General features: G+C 46.8%; 7 protein-coding genes across 7 annotated transcripts; 3 read left to right on the top strand and 4 right to left on the bottom strand.

Moving 5' to 3' along the window:
- Positions 1 to 335: 335 nt before the first annotated feature.
- On the top strand, positions 336 to 3,234 carry N7469_003072 (DEAD/DEAH box helicase; the record flags this gene model as incomplete). Its single annotated transcript, XM_056641992.1, has 2 exons — positions 336 to 604; positions 666 to 3,234. The coding sequence occupies 2 exons, from the start codon at positions 336 to 338 to the stop codon at positions 3,232 to 3,234; spliced, it is 2,838 nt and encodes a 945-aa protein (XP_056504486.1).
- Positions 3,235 to 3,502: 268 nt separating this feature from the next.
- N7469_003071 (cytochrome P450) lies at positions 3,503 to 5,369 on the bottom strand (the record flags this gene model as incomplete). Its single annotated transcript, XM_056641991.1, has 5 exons — positions 3,503 to 3,677; positions 3,730 to 3,893; positions 3,943 to 4,053; positions 4,120 to 4,997; positions 5,162 to 5,369. 5 exons carry the CDS (start codon positions 5,367 to 5,369, stop codon positions 3,503 to 3,505), a joined length of 1,536 nt encoding a protein of 511 aa, XP_056504485.1.
- A 2,947-nt stretch (positions 5,370 to 8,316) lies between these two features.
- On the bottom strand, positions 8,317 to 8,614 carry N7469_003070 (uncharacterized protein; the record flags this gene model as incomplete). The annotated part of the gene is made up of 2 exons (XM_056641990.1): positions 8,317 to 8,402; positions 8,467 to 8,614. 2 exons carry the CDS (start codon positions 8,612 to 8,614, stop codon positions 8,317 to 8,319), a joined length of 234 nt encoding a protein of 77 aa, XP_056504484.1.
- A 1,586-nt stretch (positions 8,615 to 10,200) lies between these two features.
- On the bottom strand, positions 10,201 to 15,391 carry N7469_003069 (uncharacterized protein; the record flags this gene model as incomplete). The annotated part of the gene is made up of 2 exons (XM_056641989.1): positions 10,201 to 10,556; positions 10,609 to 15,391. The coding sequence occupies 2 exons, from the start codon at positions 15,389 to 15,391 to the stop codon at positions 10,201 to 10,203; spliced, it is 5,139 nt and encodes a 1,712-aa protein (XP_056504483.1).
- Positions 15,392 to 16,389: 998 nt separating this feature from the next.
- On the bottom strand, positions 16,390 to 17,289 carry N7469_003068 (EXPERA domain-containing protein; the record flags this gene model as incomplete). The annotated part of the gene is made up of 4 exons (XM_056641988.1): positions 16,390 to 16,472; positions 16,537 to 16,771; positions 16,851 to 17,014; positions 17,094 to 17,289. 4 exons carry the CDS (start codon positions 17,287 to 17,289, stop codon positions 16,390 to 16,392), a joined length of 678 nt encoding a protein of 225 aa, XP_056504482.1.
- Positions 17,290 to 18,154: 865 nt separating this feature from the next.
- N7469_003067 (uncharacterized protein) lies at positions 18,155 to 20,324 on the top strand (the record flags this gene model as incomplete). Its single annotated transcript, XM_056641987.1, has 7 exons — positions 18,155 to 18,213; positions 18,287 to 18,321; positions 18,393 to 18,462; positions 18,534 to 18,701; positions 18,767 to 19,116; positions 19,170 to 19,447; positions 19,491 to 20,324. 7 exons carry the CDS (start codon positions 18,155 to 18,157, stop codon positions 20,322 to 20,324), a joined length of 1,794 nt encoding a protein of 597 aa, XP_056504481.1.
- A 524-nt stretch (positions 20,325 to 20,848) lies between these two features.
- On the top strand, positions 20,849 to 21,959 carry N7469_003066 (uncharacterized protein; the record flags this gene model as incomplete). The annotated part of the gene is made up of 2 exons (XM_056641986.1): positions 20,849 to 21,426; positions 21,485 to 21,959. Coding segments are annotated over 2 exons (1,053 nt in total), but the record flags the coding sequence as incomplete, so codon positions are not given.
- Positions 21,960 to 22,300: the final 341 nt, after the last annotated feature.

Here is a 22,300-nt window from a genome sequence, read left to right as displayed (position 1 = left end):
CTCTTTGTATACCACCTTAATTGCGTTAGACATGCTGTGTTGTATATAGTAACTCTAGCGCTCATGCAAATAATATCGTTCTTTTCGCGAATAATTCAACCGTATTCTAGTGTAATTCAGTCTCCAGGTAACCAGGACCAATATTCACCCACCAACCCAATTTCTCATACCCAATTGAAACAATTACAGTTCTAAATTTTATTTTTGAATCCAGCTCAATAGATCGTTTCCCGTATTGGGGTACATATTGGCCACGTGACTCCGCGTCGGGCGTCTCGCGTCTTCTGGCGGCCACGCACCTTGTTGATTTCTCTCGTTAGATAACCCACGGTGCCATGGTCTTCAAGCCCTTCAAACCTCCTTTGATTAGGAAATCAGAAACTTCATCAGCCGAGAAAAGTAACGAAGAGACGCATACTGCTAAAAAGCCCCGTCTCCAGGAACCCGACGCGACAGTCAACAGTGAAACGCGGCCTACAACACTCACTAGTCGAAAGCCTTTACTTCAAGTCCGGAATGTTGGCAAAGATGCGACGGTAAAAGCACAGTCGTGCTCCTTCTCAAGAGAGGATGCAACCTATGAGAGGTTCTTCAACGCGCTCTGGTTAGTCACAACCATTGGGGAAATCTAGACATGAAAAGCAGCTCACACATTCGCTATACAGGAGAAAGCCGAGCACGAAGAAAAACAAGACATGGGATGGAGACGGGATAATTGCATCCCGGCAGGGAATGGTCTACCTTCGTGACATCAGCGGTAAAGACATGGGACGGGCCATGTATGAATCTAGTTTGGAGCCAGGGACGATGCTCTATGTAGCAGGCAAAGAAGTTGAAATCGATTCTGAAATACCGCGATCTCAATTTCTATCCACAAGAAAATTCTCAGATGACACGAAAGCCACACCACCGCCTATGTCTTCAAAGAAAACACCATTGCCAACTTCGAGGAAGACTGAAGGGCGCATATCTTCTCTCGCAATCGCTACCGGGAAAACCCAGCCTTTGAAGCGAAATTCGTCGGCAATGGAGTCTGGAGTGACAACTACACATCCTACTTTGAGTGCATATAAGAAGCCCATGCTAGAGGATACAGTCATTCCGATAAGCGCAGACAAAATAGTCCCTCGCCATGATCCTAATGCGCCAGATGCATTGGTGATGCCTCGCCCAAAATCAGTTTCCAAGGGGAAACAGATAGTGGATGTTGTTGTGGATCCTCTACTTGCAAGGAACTTGCGCCAACATCAGCGAGAGGGTGTCAAGTTTCTCTACGAGTGCGTCATGGGCATGCGTGATTTCAATGGAGAGGGAGCTATTCTTGCAGATGACATGGGACTGGGCAAGACGCTCCAGACCATTACTCTACTGTGGACTCTACTCAAGCAGAATCCCATTTATGGAGATGGCCCTATCGTCAAGAAAGCCTTGATTGTCTGCCCTGTGACTCTCATCATGAATTGGAGGAAAGAGATTCGCAAATGGCTTGGAAATGAGCGTATTGGTGTGTTTGTGTTTAATGACAAGCGGAAACGCTTGACAGATTTCACCAAGGGCAAAGCTTATAGCATCATGATTGTGGGCTATGAAAAGTTGCGATCAGTGCAAGAGGGCTTGGCTGATGGACATGGCGTTGATATCATTATTGCAGACGAGGGCCACCGCCTTAAAACGCTACAAAACAAAAGTGGACAAGCTATTCAATCACTGGAGGCATCGAAGAGGGTTATCCTCTCAGGAACACCTATCCAGAATGACCTGCGAGAATTTTTCGCGGCAGTCGATTTAATCAACCCAGGAGTTCTGGGAACTTTCAAATCATTCGTCCGAGAATTCGAAACACCCATTGTCCGAAGCAGACAGCCGGAAGCAACAAGCAAGGACATTGAAAAGGGCGAATCTAGAAGCGAAGAATTGAGAGAACTTACCTCGAAATTTATCCTTCGCAGAACCGCCGATGTTCTAGCAAAATACCTGCCCCCCAAATCCGAATACGTTCTCTTCTGTAACCCAACTCGCGCGCAGGCCAACATTTACCAAGCAGTCCTTGCATCGCCCGTTTTCCAGACAGCCATGGGAAATGCCGAGAGTGCTTTGCAACTAATCACCATTCTCAAGAAACTTTGCAACAGTCCTTCGTTGCTGTCCGCAAAGAACAACGATAAAAACCCCAATGAAACCATTGCAGCGCTTTTAGAATCGTTGCCATCAAATCTTATGCGCCATTTCTCACCATCGGCGAGTGCCAAAGTTCGGGTCATGGATCAAATCCTGGATAGCATGCGTAGCCAGACCTCCGAGAAAATCGTTTTGGTCTCTAACTACACGTCTACTCTTAATCTGTTGGCTACTCTTCTCACTTCTCTTGGTCTCCCATTTCTACGCTTGGATGGAAGTACCCCTGCCCAAAAACGACAGCCACTAGTTGACGACTTCAATCGCCAACCCGCCGAATCATGCTTCGCATTCCTCCTATCTGCGAAGGCAGGTGGCACGGGTCTGAACCTCATTGGTGCTAGTCGTCTAATTCTTTTCGATGTGGATTGGAATCCTGCAACAGATATCCAGGCGATGGCTCGCATCCATCGTGATGGACAAAAGAAACATTGTCGTATCTATCGTGTGATTCTTAAAGGTAGCTTGGAAGAGAAGATCTGGCAACGCCAGGTTACCAAGCTCGGTTTAGCCGACAGTGTCATGGAGAATAAAGACAGTGTCTCTCAATTCTCGACAGCAGAACTGCGAGACCTCTTCCGTCTTGACGAGGAAAGTGTTTGTCAAACTCACGATCTCTTAGGCTGTGTTTGCGGCGGCAAGGCTATTTCAGCCACTGTATCATCGGGCACTGTCACTCCCGCCGAACCAAAATCAGACGGCGATTCAGAGCTTTCAGAGCTCACTGACATTGGATCCGATGAGGAACTTCCCGAGTTGGATATACCTGCTTTGATCAAAGCTTCCGAGGTCGACATGGAGAAGCAAGAGAAATCCATTCGTGATGCAGCCCGGCGAAGGGTAACCAAGAAAGAGAAAGGCAGGGCTAAGAATCAGAAGGAGAAGATGCATCAATCTCTCGCACAATACCTGCATATAGACCCAAAGTTACTGGGCCAAGGTCTTGATGATGAAGAAATTGCGGCGGCTGTCGACGATGATGTGCTCGTTTCGTTGCTCAAAGACGAATGCAATCGCATTGGATATATCTTTAAGAAGACGAGTGGCGCAGAACTGTAGGCTCGCAGCCCACCACAGAGACGGAGCAAGTGAGAGATCTCCCTATTTGTCTCTGAGGTGTCTGAAATACGAACTTCTTAAACGATGGGACTTGGATACTCACGAAACATCACCAAATTAATTTGTGCTTAGCATAAATTGACATTGTACCTTGGAAACCTCGGCTTCACCACTATCTTGTCAGAACTATGTACCACCATGATATGTTCTATCTGCAGAACCTCAACGACACATTGATCATTTTCATAGCCCTGACAACCCAAAGAGCTTACATCTTAGATAAATCAGATATAGTCACATAGACCTGGGTCTGCCCTCGTCTGGTGATCGCAAAAACCCTTTCTCCCACCACCTTCATATCCTCCATCGTCGTATCATGCAACTCGAAGTCAAAACGGCGTACAAGTCCAGCAATGGCCTTGTAAATCTCGGCGTACGCCAGACTAACACATCGTCAGTAGGAATGATCCCATTTATGGGACTCGAGGAACTCACGTAATACCTAGACACCCCCTACTACCTTTTGTAAAATTAACAATATACCGCTTAAGCTCCTCGCTCCGACTTCCCTGGAGCCACCTTTCAGGATCGAACTTGTCCGGATTAGGGAAGAGATTCGGATCCCGATGGATGAAATAAGTTGTGGCACTCATTGGGGTCTTGAAAAGTCAGCGTTATATTCAGAACGAGTGTGGACTGTCCACATACACCTGGAGGAATGAGATATTCTCCATATCGTAGTGTTTCTGTTGGTGCAACCCGTGGCATACGGACAACAGGGCCATAAGCTAACCGAAGGCTTTCGTATATCTCTGCTGTCTGTTTTATAGAATATTCCTTTCAGCCATGTTTGATGGCATTCAGAGCAATTATGAGAATACTTACCAGATACGGAAGTTTCTCCAACTCCAAAAGACTTGCCGAGCTAGTCGGCGTAGGCAAGACCTGTCGCAACTCTTCTCGTAATTTAGTCAGGATATCCTTATTCGAGCAAAGATAAAAAGTAGACACAGTGAGCGTATGAGCGACTGTTTCTGTGCCCGCGCCTAAAACCACAAGGCCCTCATCCTGAAGACGTTCAAGACTTCGCTCTGAAGCAGGCACATCCGAAGCAAGAAGTTTATCAAACATATTTTGCGGTACTTGATCGAACGACTTTTCGCCCTCTCTCAAATTTCCAGATTGGTAGTTCAATGAAGAAGCCGCCTGTTTGTACACAGCCTCCATAGCCTCGAAGATAGCCGCCCTCCCTGGCTGAAGACGCCGCAAAATATGAACAGGCACCTTCCGAAGAAGCGCAATAAGCCATGGCGCGAACTCGCCAATGTGGAGCGTATTAGCGGTTTCAAGGAGAGCAGAGCGAGTCTCGCTGCGGAAATGCTCATCTTCCAAAAATCCCCAACTAGACCCATAGCAATATTCAGTGATGATATCCGAGGTGAATGCGTTAAGAACGTTATCCAGACGCACAGGTGTATTGGTTCCATGGAATTGACTTAATCGATCACCTAGTTTCTCCGAGAATCTATCGATGATAGGCATCATGTTTAGGATTGACCTTCGAGAAAAGAATTCGCTGAGAACAGCCCTTCTAATACGGTGATGGTCATGTGAAACTGTTGCTATCATCGAGCCCATCACGCCTGTGGCCGGGACGACTCTGCTACTTTTATCACGTCGACGACTGCTCGGTGCATATATCTCGTCGTAGAAGTATGGATCAATGACATGTACTTCGTTAGGCGCGATGCGGACAATAGGACCTATCATTCTAGAGGTCAGTGACTGCGAACACAGAACTAGTAGAACGTAGAAATCGAAATAAACTGGTGCATACTGCTGCATGCTTCGGCCTTGGCCTTGGAAGTTCAAGAACAAGATTTGAGCATTATCAGAGTAACTCGAATTAGTTTTGGCATGCGCTTACCGTATCTTTGATGCATCTTTTCAATCTCAAAGATATACATCCCATTCCGGATAATATTGTAGTAGAATTCAACGCCATTTGTAACAGCTACCAATTTAGGTCCAGGGATTTTGCGTAGTGGATGGAAAAAAACTCGATAGATACTTCGTAGAATGATATATGTCCCTAGCCCAGATAAGACGAGCCATACACGATCGAGCAGCATCATATTGTACTAGATCTGGTGGTACATCCCAAAGGGACCCGAGGAGACTCCGAGTCGGCAGTGTCTGCTTGTACTTGAAAGAGTGTCGGAAAAAGCTTCAGATCGAATTATCATAGAATTTCGGAGAGGAACCCTAAAACTAAGGTTGTTTGAATTATAATCTAACCGAGCTCCTCTTCATGAGGGTATTGATGACCCGGGGGTCACCAATACCTCTATATATAGTTACTCCCAGATGAAAGCCTCCTATGAAAGACCAGCGATCACCGCTTATTATCACTAGAGTAAGAGACCTGGATAAAAATACAATCACAGTGCATATGCACCGGACAATGTCTGGCAACTTTTCTTCCTTTTCGTTTTAGTTCTCACCCCCCTCGCCGCTTGTACTTTCTGAGTAGAATTGAGCACGCCTCGGAGGCGTGCTCAATTCGTCTGACCGGCCTGAGGTAATCGTGCCGGTCGCTTATTGAAGTTGATCAATGACGGATTGTTTATTAAATTTCTGCTTGCAATACAGGAGGTGGTGTTATCCCGACCACAGATAAAACAAAAGAAAGCAGAAAAAAAAACTAATATTGTGACACTGCTGCTCGTAGCAGGCAAAATCTGGATTTATTTGCAGACCCTGTGACCCTGTTGGGCCACATCATCTTGTGTATGACTTTCAAGTAAAATTGATGAGAACAGAGATACAATATAATGGCTTTATGACCTATTTCTAAATAAATAACTGGGGGATCTATCAAGTTTGATTCACTCCGGTCTCCAGATATTACAATCTGATGAGGTTGATCTTAGTCATATATCCAGACTGTCAACAAACGTGGCATCAATAACAGCGACCCTTATTGAATACTATTAATTCGCTAGGAACTTCAGTCATTATACTCCGTAAGTCCAGAGTCGAAATAAGGCAACGGAATCTTTTCTAACGAAATAGTAATTAAATGTCTATAAACCTGAAATTATTCATGTAACAGGAGAGGCTATATCCGAATTCGGCGTATATTTTGACGCCACTCAAACACCTGGAAGCGGACATGATTTTTCATCCATTTGTGATTAGTCTTCATGATATTTGGCGAGTAAAACCAATAAGCGCGTAGGCGGACTTGGGGAGTGGGGTATAATACTCATCTCCTTCTATAGTAGGAGAAACCGGCCGAATATCTCTGAAATCGTTATATAATCGACAGAACAATTTAGGGCCAGATCAACAATTAAACAGCGTTTTTAGAACTTATTTATTCCCTTCTCGATTTATTGCCTTTTAGCATTGAAAACCTCCATGATAGCTTTATTCGCCTGAGAAGAGTTTTGAATAGCACTCTGTCTATTTTTGAAAAGAAGAACAATACTAACAGAAACCGTCGTCTTCCAAATATGAAACTCAAAACATCAGTTCACCAATACATCCGGGTTGCCCAAGCTCTACTGGCACTCACTGTTTTTGGGGCTTCGATATACTGTCAGTCTCTTTCATTAATTCTCCGATCGAATGAAATATACTAATTTACGGCAGTGCTATGCCAACTTTTATTCTTGGAAATTGTTATTTACGGCTTTGCCATTGCCATTTGGACATTCAATTTTGCAACTCCCTTTCTTGCTCTCGCCCCAATATGTGCTCCTTGGCTTAGATCGCAATTTATAATACTTTTCGTTGAGATTTCTACAATGATTCTTTGGCTGGCAGCTGCTATAGCCCAGGTTTACTATCTCCCGCATTTTGGGAATGTCTCTGCAAATGTCCACAGGGGATTCCAGGCAATAACTGCACTCACAATATTGGAATGGTATGTTTCCTAAAATTCATCTCTTTTGTCTGTTTTCTGTCCTGTCTAGCTTGATGAGGGTTTCTCCAGTGAAGCTATAACCATATAGCAAATAGCCTATACTGACTTGCTATAAGGGTTTTATTTTGTTTCACAAGTATTCAGTTATTCGAGGATCGGAAATAGGCAATTTTGGCTATATACGCTATTCCGATGTTTGTATTCATGGAAATGTGAAAGGCTGTCCATATGTCCCTAAATAGCTATTTTCTTGATAAATATAACGTACAAGGTGTTTGCTTATATCGAAGAAAGAATTCGTGGAGTTGAAGAGATTAAAATTCAGTTGTGGATTTATTCTTGGTGTTTATATGACTGGTTGTTTGACTTATTTGCAAGACTGTCTAGTGGGAAAATTCAAATCGATGGAATCAAACCGACTGAATAAATAATATTTATTTGCTTATCAGTGCTCACACTGAAGATATAATTAAATAAGAGATATACTGTTCCGAAAAGCGGATGACTTCTACTAATATTATCTTCATTGTGGGAATATCCACAGCAATGTTTTGGAGTGTATTAAGGAGAGAAGTTAGAAAATGCCAGGAACAGAATGGCACTGGGGGCAGCATCGTACCGTTGTGAACGTGAGGTTCGCCAAACCATCGGCAATTATTTCGATATATATTTATTCTTATCAATGAAAGTCATTGACCCGGAGTCATAAAAGTGAAGTCAGTCCTTCCTCTATCATCATTTCCTTATAGCTTCCCCTTCCATCGCAATATACCTATAACCATAGGTATGGTTAATGATCGAGGGATCCTCAATCTCCAGAATCTGTTCTTAGTCAGAAAAGTCTGTTGCGATTCAGACGAAGGAAGACGTGACGGGATAAATAACCATCAGTGGCCGAGCTTAGAATGCTAAGAAGAACAGTTCCAAGTAAATATATATAGCATATTGGCACGATCAAGTGCCAGGTTTTCAAGAAGCAGTCTGATAGTGATTGCAAAAATGATTGGGCGATAGGAATTCGGAGCAAGCCACTTATATCGTGGGTTTGTTGAGCAACTGCGAGTCCGTTCAAAGTGCTCTGTAATATACTCGAAGCTGACCCTGATCTTGAAAAGTCCAAAGGTATAATCCCTTCAATATTACCCCGCAAATCATCTATATACTGAAAGATTCAAGTCAGTTTCTGCCTGCGAGAACGTCTCTAGACGGGCTCCTACCAGACTCAAAACAACAGCACCTAATATTTGTTAATATAAAGTAGGTCATATATCAGTGTATTAGAGAAAGATCCAAAAACTTACGTATAACAGCAAAAGACAGACTTCGAAAGCCGGCGATCAGACCTACAACAAACCCGATATCCTTTTTACGGGTAGTCATAGTTCCTGTCACATTAGTAACTATAGTCGCGTAACCATGGCCAATGCCGGACATGAATAGAAGGGCCATTGACGTGGGGTACTGGTTCTCATTACTTAAGCCGCGGAGACCAGCGAGGAATAACATTCCACAAGCTGTGCTTATAACGGCATGCCATTTAAGATGTCTCGGTCGAAATAGGAAAATAGAAGACAGAATAAACCCCGCAACCACACCGGCAGACCATAGCTATAAAAAATTAGAGATATAGTACCCATACAGATGCAAGTAGCCGCCTACTTTCTGGAATGATCCCCCCATACCAAATCTAGGGGTTATAGTTAGGAAAACGAGAAGCTGGGCTATGGGAGCAAACACTAAGATAAGTGAGCCCACAGACGCAAGTGCTACCTGAGACAAATGTGCATAATCTCGAATCAAGGAAGCTGGATAAGCAGCATCGTCATCACCAAATTTATATTCTCAAACCACGTCAGTATATAAACGGTGTCGTGTCATCTAGGCGAAGGGGCTTACCGTAAATCAAAAAACCCACAAGCATAACGCAGCCAGTGGTAAGAACTGAGATAACCTGGGGCGAATCCCAGCCTCCATAAAAGTCAGTGATCTTGTATTAAAACTACTGAGAGAAGAATACAAACTCCAGATCAACTTTCCCCATCCGAGAGGATATGTGACCAGGCCGACAGCGATGGTCGATATAAACAGCCCCTTCCAGTCCTTCGTGGGACCACCTTCAATTTGATGGTAATGTAATTGGTGATACGTCGGCGGATGATATGAAATCAGTAAACCGAGTAATGAAAGGACTGAGAAAATTGCGAATTTCGATAGGACCAGATCAGTCCAGTGATTTCTCACATAAATGGCATTTAGCAAACAGATAGGAGTGCAAACAACTGCAGAAACGGCAGATCCACAAGCCCCTAAAGAGAGAGATTGAATTGCGTATTGTCTGCGGTTTGTCAAAGCAAACTCAATCAAGACGGCATTTGCACTCAGAAGGGTTATTACCCAGGGAAACAAATTACAAGAGGACGGAGTTCATTATTTCCGAAAAGTCTAAAGAGTGCGGTGAACAGTGGGTATGATAGTCTTTTTTTTTGGTAAACGGGGCTAATGGTTTATTGCATTGTGGGATAGGTTTAGTCAAGCTAACTCATCCTTGCTAGGTTTTTGAAAAGATGGGTGGGCGTGTTTTCTTGTTTGGGCTGAGTATGTATCAGGTGATTGGATATGGCTAGGACATGCACGAATTGTACATGGAGTACGACTTGGAAAAGATATTTGATGCTATTTGTTCGTTTACTTCGAGCTTCAGATTTGCCTGAATGAATGAAAAGTGATTATATGATAGGAAAAGGAATATAATGCACTGCTAATTTTGAATTCATAATAGAATTCAAGACCACTAGATACTAGACATGAAATCTAAATGTACAAAAGAAATAGTCGAGACACGACAGGAAGATATCTAAGATACTCATGTAAAACATACTTCACAATGAAGCAATAATAAATAGAACAAAGAAATGAAAGGGGGAAAATGACAAGTATACCTCCCATAACCATGCACCAGACCCAATGCTGATATCATAAGTCCAATCCAAACCCGCCCAGCCTAGCGCCAATTAAAATTAGCAGACTTCGCACTCCTAGTATCGGAGTTTGCCAACAAGGCCGAATGTATAAGCTGCCTCGGCTTCACTCTTCATTTGGATCATATAGATTCGTTGAGAGCTAGCAGTAACACCACCTTGTTTTGCGACAGCGCCACCGGCAGTTTCTTCATGCACGGAGACAGCAATGCCAGTTCGGGCAATACGCTCAAATGAGCTTTCGGGGAGACAAACATCAAGGAGAACTTCTCCACGAGTCTTGCCTCGGATAATAATGCGTTTCTCAGTCTCGAGGTCTCGACGTGGTGTCGCTGCTCCAGAGCTGGGAGGGGAGGAACCGGGGCCGGAACCATCACCGTGGGTTCCGCTACCTTCACTTCGAGCACTGATGGCTGTACCGGGACGAGAGGGGTTCTTAGGGGGGAGCAGGCATAATAGTGAGACGAGCCGCGCCCATGTCACGCCATTTGGAAGCTGTTTCGCGGAGGTAGATGCGGATCTTGGCGTTTGATAGACCGATGCCGTCTGCACCCTTGATGGCAGCGGCGATACGGCCGATCCCAGAAGAAGGAGAGTGATTAGAAGCTGATTCTCCAGAGCCGGAGTACATGCTACCTTCACGGCCACTGCGAGATGTCACCGTTGAACGGGAGATGTTGAACATTTTGTTTCCGGCGCCAAAGCGCTTTAGAGCGGAGAAGGCGGAGCTCATGGTTCCAACACTGCTCTCAGAGCCTTCGGCGAGGGATCGAGGGGATCCAGAAGCGCGGTAGCTCTTCCTGCGGCGAGGAAAGCCGAACCAGCTTCCACCGGATTTGGAATCAGGCTCATAAGTCGGGATAGGGTTATCGAAGGTGCCGCCACGGGCGTTTTGAAGTGCAATGTAAGTTGGGTTGTTGATTCTGGCCTGGTTGATGAGGCCATAGAGCGAGTCGCACTCGTCTGGGTTCCGCGAACGGAACATGATGTTATTGCTTGAGGTGATCTTTGATCGATCGGTTGGGGGAGACCGAATGCTGATGTCGATAGCGGTTCCGCGTCGAAGAGGAACGAGTGGTGTAAGTTCCATGGAAATTAGTGGGCGCGATGATCGCGATGATCGATCAGACGAGCTTGAGTTCGAATCAGGCGTCATCTTGTAAGCTTCGATGAGGCCCGGGCTAACGATGATGTTGCACTCGTCGGGAGTAAGGCTGTCCCAGCTACCTTTATCAGACCAACCAAACAGAGAGGCAACGACCTTGCTTGACTTGGCAGGTTGCACGGGAACAGTACGATATCCACTCTGGGATGCAGAATTAGAGGGGGAGAGAGAGCTTGTCTCAGAGGTTGCAGTAGCAGTATCGTGGATTCTTGGCTTAGGAAGCTCACTCTCCTCATCCTCCGACTCTGAAGAATAGTCGGATTCAGATTCCGAATCGGATCTCGAATAGTCAGACGAGGAGTACGAGTAGTGTCGCACAGTAGATGCATCAGAGTCGGTCTCGGAGTAGTCGGAAGCAGTAGATGGTTCGTATTCGTGCTTCAGAGGGGATGATCCACGGCGTTTGAGTTTAACGGCTGAGGGACTGAGAATATGCTGATTGCTGCTCGGCTTCGAGCTTGGTGAACGATGAGGTGGTGGCGGCGGCGGGCCATCGTCGTGCTTGGACTTGCGTCGGGACTTTCGTCTTTGCTTTGTAGGTGTCTCGGGCTCTTCTTCACGATCGGGTAGGGATTCAAGAGGAGGATAGTCCTCTTCTTCATCGATATCGAGGTTGGTCGGGCTCGACATGTGAGTCTGACTGCTGGCACTGCGAAGCTTGGGAATCTGGGGAAGATGAGCCGAAGGCACGGACGACACTCGAGGCGACTCTTCTGGGGATTCTCTCTCGCGAGGAGTCTGGGGTGCCTTTGGAGGAGATTTTGGTTTCGGTAGACGTGAGTCCTTTGAGCTATCTTTTCCGCCGCCATAGAATCTCGTCTCAGGTTGCTGCGGTGTTGTTGGCTGGAGCTCTGGTTGCGACTGGGGCGGCTGTTGAGGTTGAGGCTGAGCCTGAGTCGTTGGAGATGGTAAAGCATTGTCAGGAACGCCAATGGACGAAGTTTGTGCCTCTGATAATGGGCTATCTCCATAGCGTGACATGCGCTTTGCCTTAGATCTTTTCAACCCAGAAGAGGATTTATCCGGGCTCACAGTAGATGGTAGAAGAGGAAGGCCGGGACGGGACGGTTTAGCAGACAGTTCAGATCCTCCAGTAGTGTAGTCTGTTTCTTCGCGAGTGCCTGTCGAATATACAGAGCTTCTATTCTCGCTAACGTAGGAGTCAACGGTACTAGGCTCAGAATAGTGTTCCTTTGATGTCAAAGAGCGGCGTTTGCTGGAAGGTTTCTCGCCAATGGGAATGTCAACATCACTAGGGTTCGCTCGCGGGGGCGATTCAATATCTGACTTTCGAGCCTTGTGCTGTTTGGCACGACTGATGAAGCTCTGGGTTCGGAAGATTGCTGGTGGAATTGGGTCCGATCCAAGAAGCTGAACCCATTCGAGACCAACCTCAACCTCGTCGATACGAAGAGAGATGAGTTCTTGCCAATACCTCTCTGCATCAGGGGCACTGCGGAGCATGAGTACGATCTCGCCCTTACTATCACCAGAGCGAGCAGAAACACATCGCAAGTCCATTGGCGGGAAGAGCAACCAACGATCCGAATGATCAATCTCACAGATCATCAAGTCGCCTCCAGGCCCGTTGCTTGGAGTGTTGTCGCGATAAAGTAATTCTGCTCGGCAATCTACCAGTTGTCCACTTGAATGATACAGAGACAAGTTGAAGAAATCGCGAGCTCGGACACGACGACTCCGATCAACCTTGACACCTTGAAGCACGCCCAGTGTCATAGGATCTCGTGCACGAGTTGGGTCAATATTGGACGCAGACTCGTCTTCCAGCCTTGCTCGCTCATCGCGGGCTCGTTTTCGTGCGTCGGTGACAAGGTCCTGGTAAGCCGCAGCAATTTCATCTGCTTTTGTCGAAGGCTGCAGAGTATTTATACCTTTGAATGTTTTGTGAAGGTATTTGAGGCGCACTAAGGGCCGCTTGAGCAAGTAAGCGACATCGACTTTTTCTCCATCACTACCAATCACATCGCCGTTCTCGTCGCGCTCCAGACCTTCATCTAAGCTCTTCGTTTCAGCCTCCTGATTGGCCTCATTTTCTTCCAACGGAGCAAGGTTGACAATAACGTCTTTGAAGCCAAGCCTCCAGGCCTTCAAATACTCGCGGTAAACTCTCTGGGCGCCTTGGGCCCACGTCAGTAATGCATCGGCATTGTCCTGCGGAATTCGCTTATGCAATGTCTTCAAGCGTTCAATCGCGACGCCCATATTGACGATGGGCTTAGAGAAGTTCACATCGTCCTTCGGGTCCATCGATGGCCGGAACAGGCCTGCCGCAATGGCTGAATCTGACCGCGAAAGCACGCAGGTCAGTAAAACTGGGATCACACCACCGACAATGGTCTTCAGCTCGCGCATATACTTCGTCTCATCAGCAGAAAGCTCGGCCATTATGTCGGCAATCGTTGCGTTAGCCAGTCGGCTCTTATTGGAACGGATGCTTCGGTTGGATCGAGTGCTTCTGCTGCGGCCAGGACCTGACAAGACAGACATCAAATCATTGTGAGTAGTCAGTCGCCTTTTGAGTTGCGATGTCACCTGAGGAAGCGAGTCGGGATCGAATTTGTCCTGATCTTCTGCTGCTTCCTCTTCTTCCTCGATTGTCTTCGGTATGGGCTTGTCTGTTGATGCCTCCTTGGCTGGAGCAGGTGATCCTTCAGGGACTGTACTTAGGGTATCGCTGGATGCAATAGTTGATAGTCGGTGGTTCCCAGTACTAGGGAAAGGCCGTTTGGGGCCGGTGGGAACAGGTGCATTGTTTGCAGAGACTTCTGATCCTTCCGAGAAGGGCTGTATTTCGGACTCCGAAGGTGCAAGGCTATCTTCGTAAGGTTTGTCGAGTTTTCTGTCCTCTCGAATGCGTAGCGCTAAAGGTCTTTCGACTTTGTCTATGCTGGATCGTTTGGAATTGGACGATGCATCGCGCTCTTGAGACTTGCGTGGCTTGTCTGAGGACGATGGACGGTCCTTGTCTTTAGAAGAGTGCCGGCTATGAGAACTCTTTGGGCGAGAGTCACTCTCCACCGATAATTCGGACCGTGAGAGAACGCTCGCAGCGATTTCATCCGTAATTTTCTGAGACCGTCTCGCACGGGCAGACTTTATGTCGAGAGGACCCGGCATGTCCATCTTCGATTCTTCGCCCTCTACGAATGGATCCGAAGTCCCGGACAGCCATGCTTCAATTTTCGCTCCGCGATTTCCGGTTGGTGGAGGTGCCGGTCGAGATGGTTCAGCCTCTGGTCGGGTGAACATCTTCCTTGACTCGTCCAGCATGTGAGCAAAGATGCCCCCCTTTGGTGGTCTCGCCGGCCCACGAGCTCGTCTCCGTGATAATTCTGTGAAGTCCGCTTCACTCTTGGCCCATTCCACATCTTCGGGAGGAGGCGATTGTCTCCTCTGACGTTCGGGGATATCTGACATGACAGTAGATCGAGGTAAATCTGTTTCTGCATCGCTGTCCGCCACCGACTCGGTATCTTTACGGGTGCTCGAGCGTTTGCCATCTCGAGTTGGGGATTTCGCAGTCGTAGTATCCCGTCGGGCTTTCGAACGAGGAGGGATTCGACCTCTGTCTGGATCATCTGTTTTGTGGTCTTTTCTCATCATCTTCGGCGAGCCCGACTCTTCATTCGTCGTGTATTCATTGATGCGCTTCGGGATGGGAAGGTTACGTGGTCCGGTTTGTGTCGTCGTGGTGGATCGGTTCCTCCTCCAATGTTCATCACTGATGACTCGTTTTCGGGGTGTACTGTGACTTCGTTTGCGCACCGCTGGAGCTGTCGCAATCTTCTCTTTGTCTTTGAACGCTTTCTCGACGCGGTCAGGCTTCACCTTGACAGGCTTTGGCTTCGACTTCTCCTCCTTCGCATTTTCCTCGTCATCATCGTAGGTCCCATCATTGATCGTGATTACACCTCCTCCTTGTTGCTGCCATTTCCTTACTCTTGCGCGAACGGTGTTCGTATCGTGGACGCCCAGCGGTACTCCAATATCGAGTGGCTTCGTCGGGGTGGATTTGGCATTGCCTCCACGGTTGGCCGCCCGCGGCGTCGCAGGAGGTGGCATCGATATCTGCAATAATAAATAAGTACGATGATCTCCAGGTATCATTTCATGAGTTCGAGTCTTCTTCTATCTTCCTTTTTGGAAGATGCATGCAGCCGAGTGTTTGTTGACACCGGATGATGATGATGTAGTAGTATTGGGTATATGTACTGGAATTAATGACTACTTACCAGGTGAGACCCAAGGCTCTTTTATGATCTGCACGATCAAAAATCTCGACTCAGCTGCATTTGTCGTTAATCTTCTTCTTTCACTGCAACTGAGGCTGTTCCCTTCTTCTTTGCTTCTTTGCTTCTTTGGAGGGGAAAATGAGAGTAAACAAGTCGATCAGGCGGTGACTGGCCGATAAGCCCAAGCGCCCCCCTCGAAACGCGCTGCCGGGGAAACCAAGAAAGATCGACGTCAGATCGACCAGCTGGCGACGGTCAAAAGCAGAAAAGGCAAAGGCCTGGAATCAAAAAGCCACTCGAGTCATTAGGTCTGCTGCAGATTTCTGTCAGGTTTAAGTTCGCGTGATGTGGTCGGCTGTTTAGGACTGGAGAGGGCTAGACCTAGTGGTGGCTTGATGACCACGAGAGAATGGAAAAGACGAGGGAAGAAAAAAGAAGAAGGCAAAGAAGAGACAAGTTTGGAGAAAAAGAGGACTTTCGAAAAAAACTTGAAGACTCGGCAGTGTTCGACAACGCGTCGAGTGGTCCCATCTGCAGTGCGTTGGCCGTCCACTTTGCCAGCATATTACATTGATGTACTATAGCGGTGTATCCAACATGCTTGGTGAGACTATTCAGTATGCTCCGTATCCTCTCTATCTCAGAGCGATTTGTGTCTCTATACGAATTTTCTACTACTACATATCTATTGAATTTATCCTCCTGTTATACTCTTTTATCTCATTTTCGACCAAATAAGCATTCTTCCCCTCAAAAGGGATGAGATTGCCCCACGAGACTTCAAACTTGATATCCACAATTGACATCCACCCATGACGCAAGAGGGGCTTATTGGTTCTTGTGTTGCTCGTCTGACACCTGCTGAGCTTGAATAGCAGCTGACATGATGGAAATACTCTTGATAAAGTAGTCTGTTCAGTGTTAGCCGTGTCTATTGCAAATATAAGGACTGTGGTTGTACTTAGCTATACATACATCCCGGAACGACGATCCAGATAAAATTCATAAAGAAATAATACAGCCAGAAATAATAAGGCTCGGGTCGACAGTACGGCACTCCGTTGACAAAGTCGTCGAACAGACTAGTCGCATAATACAGAGTATCCCCGTAGAGATGGCTCATGCACACGACCAACTGCATCGGATGTCGCAGCGAGTGCTGCGTTACGGCCAGATAGGCGACGACATAGCAAAGTGGACCCCACAGAAGCTGGATTTAGAGAATAAGTAATCGAATTTGAGGCTGATGAATTGGTTGGGCAGGGATTGTATCAGAGATGTACACTCACCACCGTCATAGTCTCCATACATAACACCAAAGTGTCCGAAGTCATGTATCGCGAATCGGACAAGGCATATTCTTTCCAGAGTTGACCCAAAAAGTCCTGAGATTCAGCCATATGACCATGATGGATCATAAAATAGCCTTCAAAAATGCAATGCAAAGATCCAGCTGTATTCAATCAGTCTTTTTTTTCTCTTTATATGTGCTTATTACTTGCTTTGCGGTTCCCATCGAATGAATGACATACAGAGCACAAACCACAGGATGGCGATCCGATCAGCCAGTCGGAGCGATGGACGCAAATAACTGACGACAGCCCACGTTAATCCGAGAAGGGCCGCGCATCCTCCACCGGCTTTGGCGAGTAACTCGAGCAGGGAGGTCTGGTTGGGTGAATAGCCGACAATCGCAGCCCCTAGGGGGTAGTAGGGGTGGGAATGCATCTCCGGAATCGCTCTTTGAAGCAGAGTTTATGTTTTCTCTCTGCTTTATCTGTTGGCTTCAAAGCAAATCGCAGTTATAACGATCGTTTATCGCCATGCATTCAGGCTGGTGAAGGGATGGATGTTTGCACGGCTTTGTTTTGGTGGAGAAGCAAGTGGGCCAATTGGAATCAAAATGATATGTCATTTATTCTTGACTTTGAGCGAGTAGGATGAGTATCTTTCTATATCAATCGATTTTGATATTCTATAGCTATACTGGTGCTTACTATAAATTATGATATTGCCCAGTCAGATATCAAAAGATCAACGTTGCCGATTTGTGAAGTATACGATTCGGAGCTACTATGTAACCACTAATGCATGTAGAATCAAGTACAAGGTCTTAATCACCTACAATGAGGGTGTAATCGTCTTAGCTATTGGTTCCCCAGGGTACTTTTGAATAATATAAACTTCACAGGCATAAGTTCAGTGCTAAGCATCTAATGCTATAGACTTGCCTCAGGAGGACCTTGGGAAGTAATGATGATATTCCCGAAGATCTCCTCTCAGTTCATATTCAAGTCTAATGATTATCAAGTCAGTATTTACTAAATGGATTGCCCTGTATAAATTATGTGAATATTGTTCCTGGTCTATTTGTATCGAATCCTCACATGAAATAATAAATAGCAAATAGTAAATAGTTAGAAGCTCGTAGAGTAGAACAGCATCATGTGATCTCGTGTCGGGGCTACCGTGATTCCCCGATCTTTCAACCCATCGCATTTCCTCCCTTCTCATTCCACTGTGCTCGAATGGCGCCCTGGTGGCTTTTCTTCTTACACAATCGCCCTCGAATCGAATAGATTGTCCCTCCACCATGGAATCTCCCCCCGGCATCGCCGCCTTGTTCGTCATTCGTTTCGACATCAGGACCGGGTAAGGGTTACTCCCCGCTTCCCCAAGCTCCCCAGCTATCAGGAGGGGTTCGTTAATGCGCATGTGATGATAGATATGTGGTCTCATGGAAACGAACGACATCGGGAGGTGAGTGGAACGGGGCATACCAGCATAATAGACTCGTTGCGACGCGCTGGACTAACATCGCAATCTCATAGTTGACGTCGAAGGCGTGGTCGAATATAAATCGCTGCCTTCCGGTCTACACAACGTGAAGGATGACTTAGTGTGAGTGATGAATCGCGTGCCTGGTTTAATCTATGCCTTCTGTAATCGCTGCTAACCTGGCTTTCATATAGATATTTCGTCCACGATCAGTATGCCGGTATCAGCTCCTTCCTTAACCAACCCGCCGAAGAAGCCGAGCGCAATGCGAAGATGTTTGCTATCGGGGTCTTAGTTCCCTTGAGCTCTGGAAGACTTGGGAAAAGCTGGCGACATGCCCCGAGATTGAGAGATCTGACGCTGTTCGTGATATCCAACCACAATCCCCCGCGGGGAAGCTTTCAACTCACATCCATTACTCTGACAGGAAATACGCCGCGGATATGTCGAATGAACAACCATTGTCGGATTATTGGGACGCATTCCATATTGGGGGCCCCGATACTTCTGCTGCCGACTCGCCGGTCGACTCTCCAGTTAGTCTGCGATTCCGACCGGGTGATAGACCAGAGAACCTGTCGCGCGGCCGTGCTTTCAGTGATGCGCTGGTATTGGAGACCTTCAGGCCGGCCCTGACGCCTTTCCACCCCGCTTCTTCACTTCCAAACTTTATTGACAGCTTCGGTCCTTTGATATTCCCCTTATATCGCGCCGCTTTACTGCGTAAGCGCATTCTTTTCATGACCGAGGCGCCTGTCCATATACCCTGCAATTTTGGTAAGCACAACATCCTAAGTGCCCTTTGCAACCGCCTCTTAACACGATTGCAGTGTACGATCTGTCTTTGCTAGCATCTCTCCCAAATTCCCTATTGCAGGCACTTCCGCCCGGATATATTCCCCCTCTGCGGCCTCGTCCCCTCTTTAACATTGGCATCCACGATATCCCTTACCTCTCCTCCTTCGACACTACAAGATCGAACCAGGACGCGGAAACAGACCCTAGTTGGATTGCCTGTTCAACCGATACTGTTTTGACTATGAAGCCAGAGCTGTACGACGCTTTGGTCACTCTTCCTGCTGCACACTCCCAGCATGCTGCCGAGCGAGTCTTCCCTGAGATCAGCTTGATGCACCCTTTCGAGCGAAAAGGAAAGCGCCAGAAAGACATACCTTTTGAAGGCGACACAACGAGATGCCCGCCGCTATGGGATGCTTCGCAGAGGCCTGCGACACTTTGTTGCGGACAGATCTATATCCCCCGAGGCAGAACACGAATCTGATAGTGACTCAACATACTCCTCGAGCCCTGTCGTCGAGCCTATCTCGTGGACTCGACTTGCTTATAACTCATTTATCTGGTGGGCCTCTGCCGGCGAACATCGCGACGGACTCTCTGAAGAGGAAGAGGAGCACCAGATCGAACAAGACGCACGACTTCTGGCAAGCGTGGAAAGTCTGGCATATCCAGTCCCTAACTCGACCAACCGCCGCTCATTTCAGGGAGAGGATGGCGGCCAAGAACCCCAGGAAGTTGCTCTGGTAGCATACTTCCGTCGACTAACCACCCAAATTTTCTTTACTCTCGCCGGCGCTATTGCGCGTCACGATTCCGAATCCAGCGATGATGATGGCACCAACCCATATCATGATTCGCCTTACCTTGATGACCCAGAAAATGACGACTCGAATCTTTCACTGTCTATGTCACGCCAGTCTATTCACACCGACGACGACCAAGCCCCTCTTCTCCGGCAGCGATCCAATGCAAACCATGTCTATCACACCCCCGATACACAAGGACGTGATGGCTCATGTAACGAGGACCCTGTGACTATCACGATCGCCGACATGGCAGAAATGGGACTTGATGTATGGAGCGCAACGGACAGGATCTTTGTTGAGGAGCTCGTGTCGCTGTGGTGGGGACGGCCCGCGCATGTGGATAGTGCAAGGATTCGCTGTTGTGGAATCTCGATCTTATAGAAGCCTCATTCATGGTTTCTCCCTGGCCATTGAAGTGGTAATAACACGCAATGCACTTTATTTTTATAAAGGGGTTTAGATATTACTGTTCTGTTTCACATCTCCTGTACATATTTGCATTGAACATCTGTCATCGTCGATCACAATACAGACCTATAGCCCAAAAGCAATATATTTAGGCCGATATTATGTGGCAATCCACTATTAGTCTCGACTCGACTTTTGATCACTCTGCTAGTTTAATTCAATTCCAGAATATCCAAATGTCAATGATGCAGTCGGGCTGCCGAATCCTGCAAGGTTTCCAAAAAAGTAGGGCTAGCAGCCAAGGTTGGCTGCTAGCCCTACTTTCCCCGTTTTGGCCGCTACGGTTCCCAATCCAACAGAAGTGGACTTTCATGGATTGAAGAGAGTTAAAAGCTGTACATCTCACAAATTGACTGGAATATCTACTAATTTGAAGTATTTCCCTTTCAAAAGCATCTATTTGCATATTCTCAACTATCACTTCTCTAGAATTCACCATGTTCAAAAATATAGCTTTTATCTTACTTCTTGCGCAAGCCCATCTGACTACTTCGACACCAGCCTCACACACAATATCTTCTCCTTGCAAGAAGGTTACTCATGGAAATGAACATCTACCCAATATAACAATCTACGGCACTGGAGGCACAATCGCAAGCAAAGCCGGAACGAACACCCAAACAACAAACTACAAGGTTGGCGTAACTATCGATTCCCTAGTCGAAGCAGTCCCGGAACTATGCGATATCTCGAATATCACTGGCCTAAAAATGTCAAATGTTGATAGTGGATCAATCAACTCGACCATCTTACTTGATCTTGCTCGCCAGGTCAATACCGACATGGCGAGTCCGACGTATCACGGCTCAGTCGTGACACATGGGACAGATACCCTCGAAGAAACAGCTTTCTTCCTAGAGTTAACCCTGAATTCCGAAAAGCCAGTTGTCGTAACTGGTGCCATGAGACCATCCACAGTAATGAGCGCTGACGGTCCACTCAATCTATACCAGGCCGTAAAACTAGCTGGTTCTGATGAGGCTCATGGCCGAGGCGTGCTGGTAGTATTGAACAAGTAGAAAACCACCTCCAATAGTATTCTTCCGAGAACGGCACTGACACTCTTTCAAAAGCCGGATAGGAAGCGCATACACAACGATCAAGAGCAACGCAAACGCCGTAGATGCCTTTTACGCCACCGAACAGGGCCAGCTAGGCTTTTTCATCAATCAAGTCCCAAAATTCTACTCCACTCCATCTACACCACGCAACAAACCACACTTCGAAATCGGAGACGCCAAATCCTTACCCCAATTCGACATTCTCTACGGCTACCAAGATACTAACCCATTTATCATCGAAGCATCTGCTCAATCCGGTGCTAAAGAGATCATATTTGCGGGTGTAGGGGCAGGAGGTTGGAGTGAGGCTGGACTTGAGGTTGCTCAGAAGGTATTCCATGAAATTGAAATTCCAATAGTATTTAGTCGAAGGACGGAAGAAGGATTTGCAGGTAGTGATTCAATGTATTCGTTTCAGATGATGAGTGGGTTTCTGAATCCGCAGAAAGCGCGGATTATGCTGCGCTTGCTCTTCTGCGACGACATAGTATTCGGCAGATCTGGGATTTGTTTGATGAGCAGTGATTTGATCGGCTATTTACATTATGATGTACTTAATTATTGAAGTGATGGAGTTTCAAAATGTTCATGTTGAGCTGTTCGATCTTCCATTTAGAATATTACAATAAAAATTCCTGCTCATTCGGGATTCGGGTTCCCTAAAGAGGGTATCGAAAACCCCCAGTGCGCCCTCCTCACGCTCCCTCCTATCAATATTTCTATTGAACCTTTGCAGTAGAAATCGGAAGACAGTGGCGGTAAATATCGACAACAAAGAAGTACCAGCGTTAACACTCATTGCTAGGATAAATCGAGGCGCACCACTAT

The sequence above is a fragment of the Penicillium citrinum genome (genome assembly GCF_028827155.1).
Source record: "Penicillium citrinum strain IBT 23319 chromosome Unknown utg000002l:1.0-3833315.0:1.0-3834789.0, whole genome shotgun sequence".
Taxonomy (NCBI): domain Eukaryota; kingdom Fungi; phylum Ascomycota; class Eurotiomycetes; order Eurotiales; family Aspergillaceae; genus Penicillium; species Penicillium citrinum.
The sequence above is the reverse complement of the archived record's forward strand: the minus strand, read 5'-3'. Positions and strand labels throughout refer to the sequence as shown.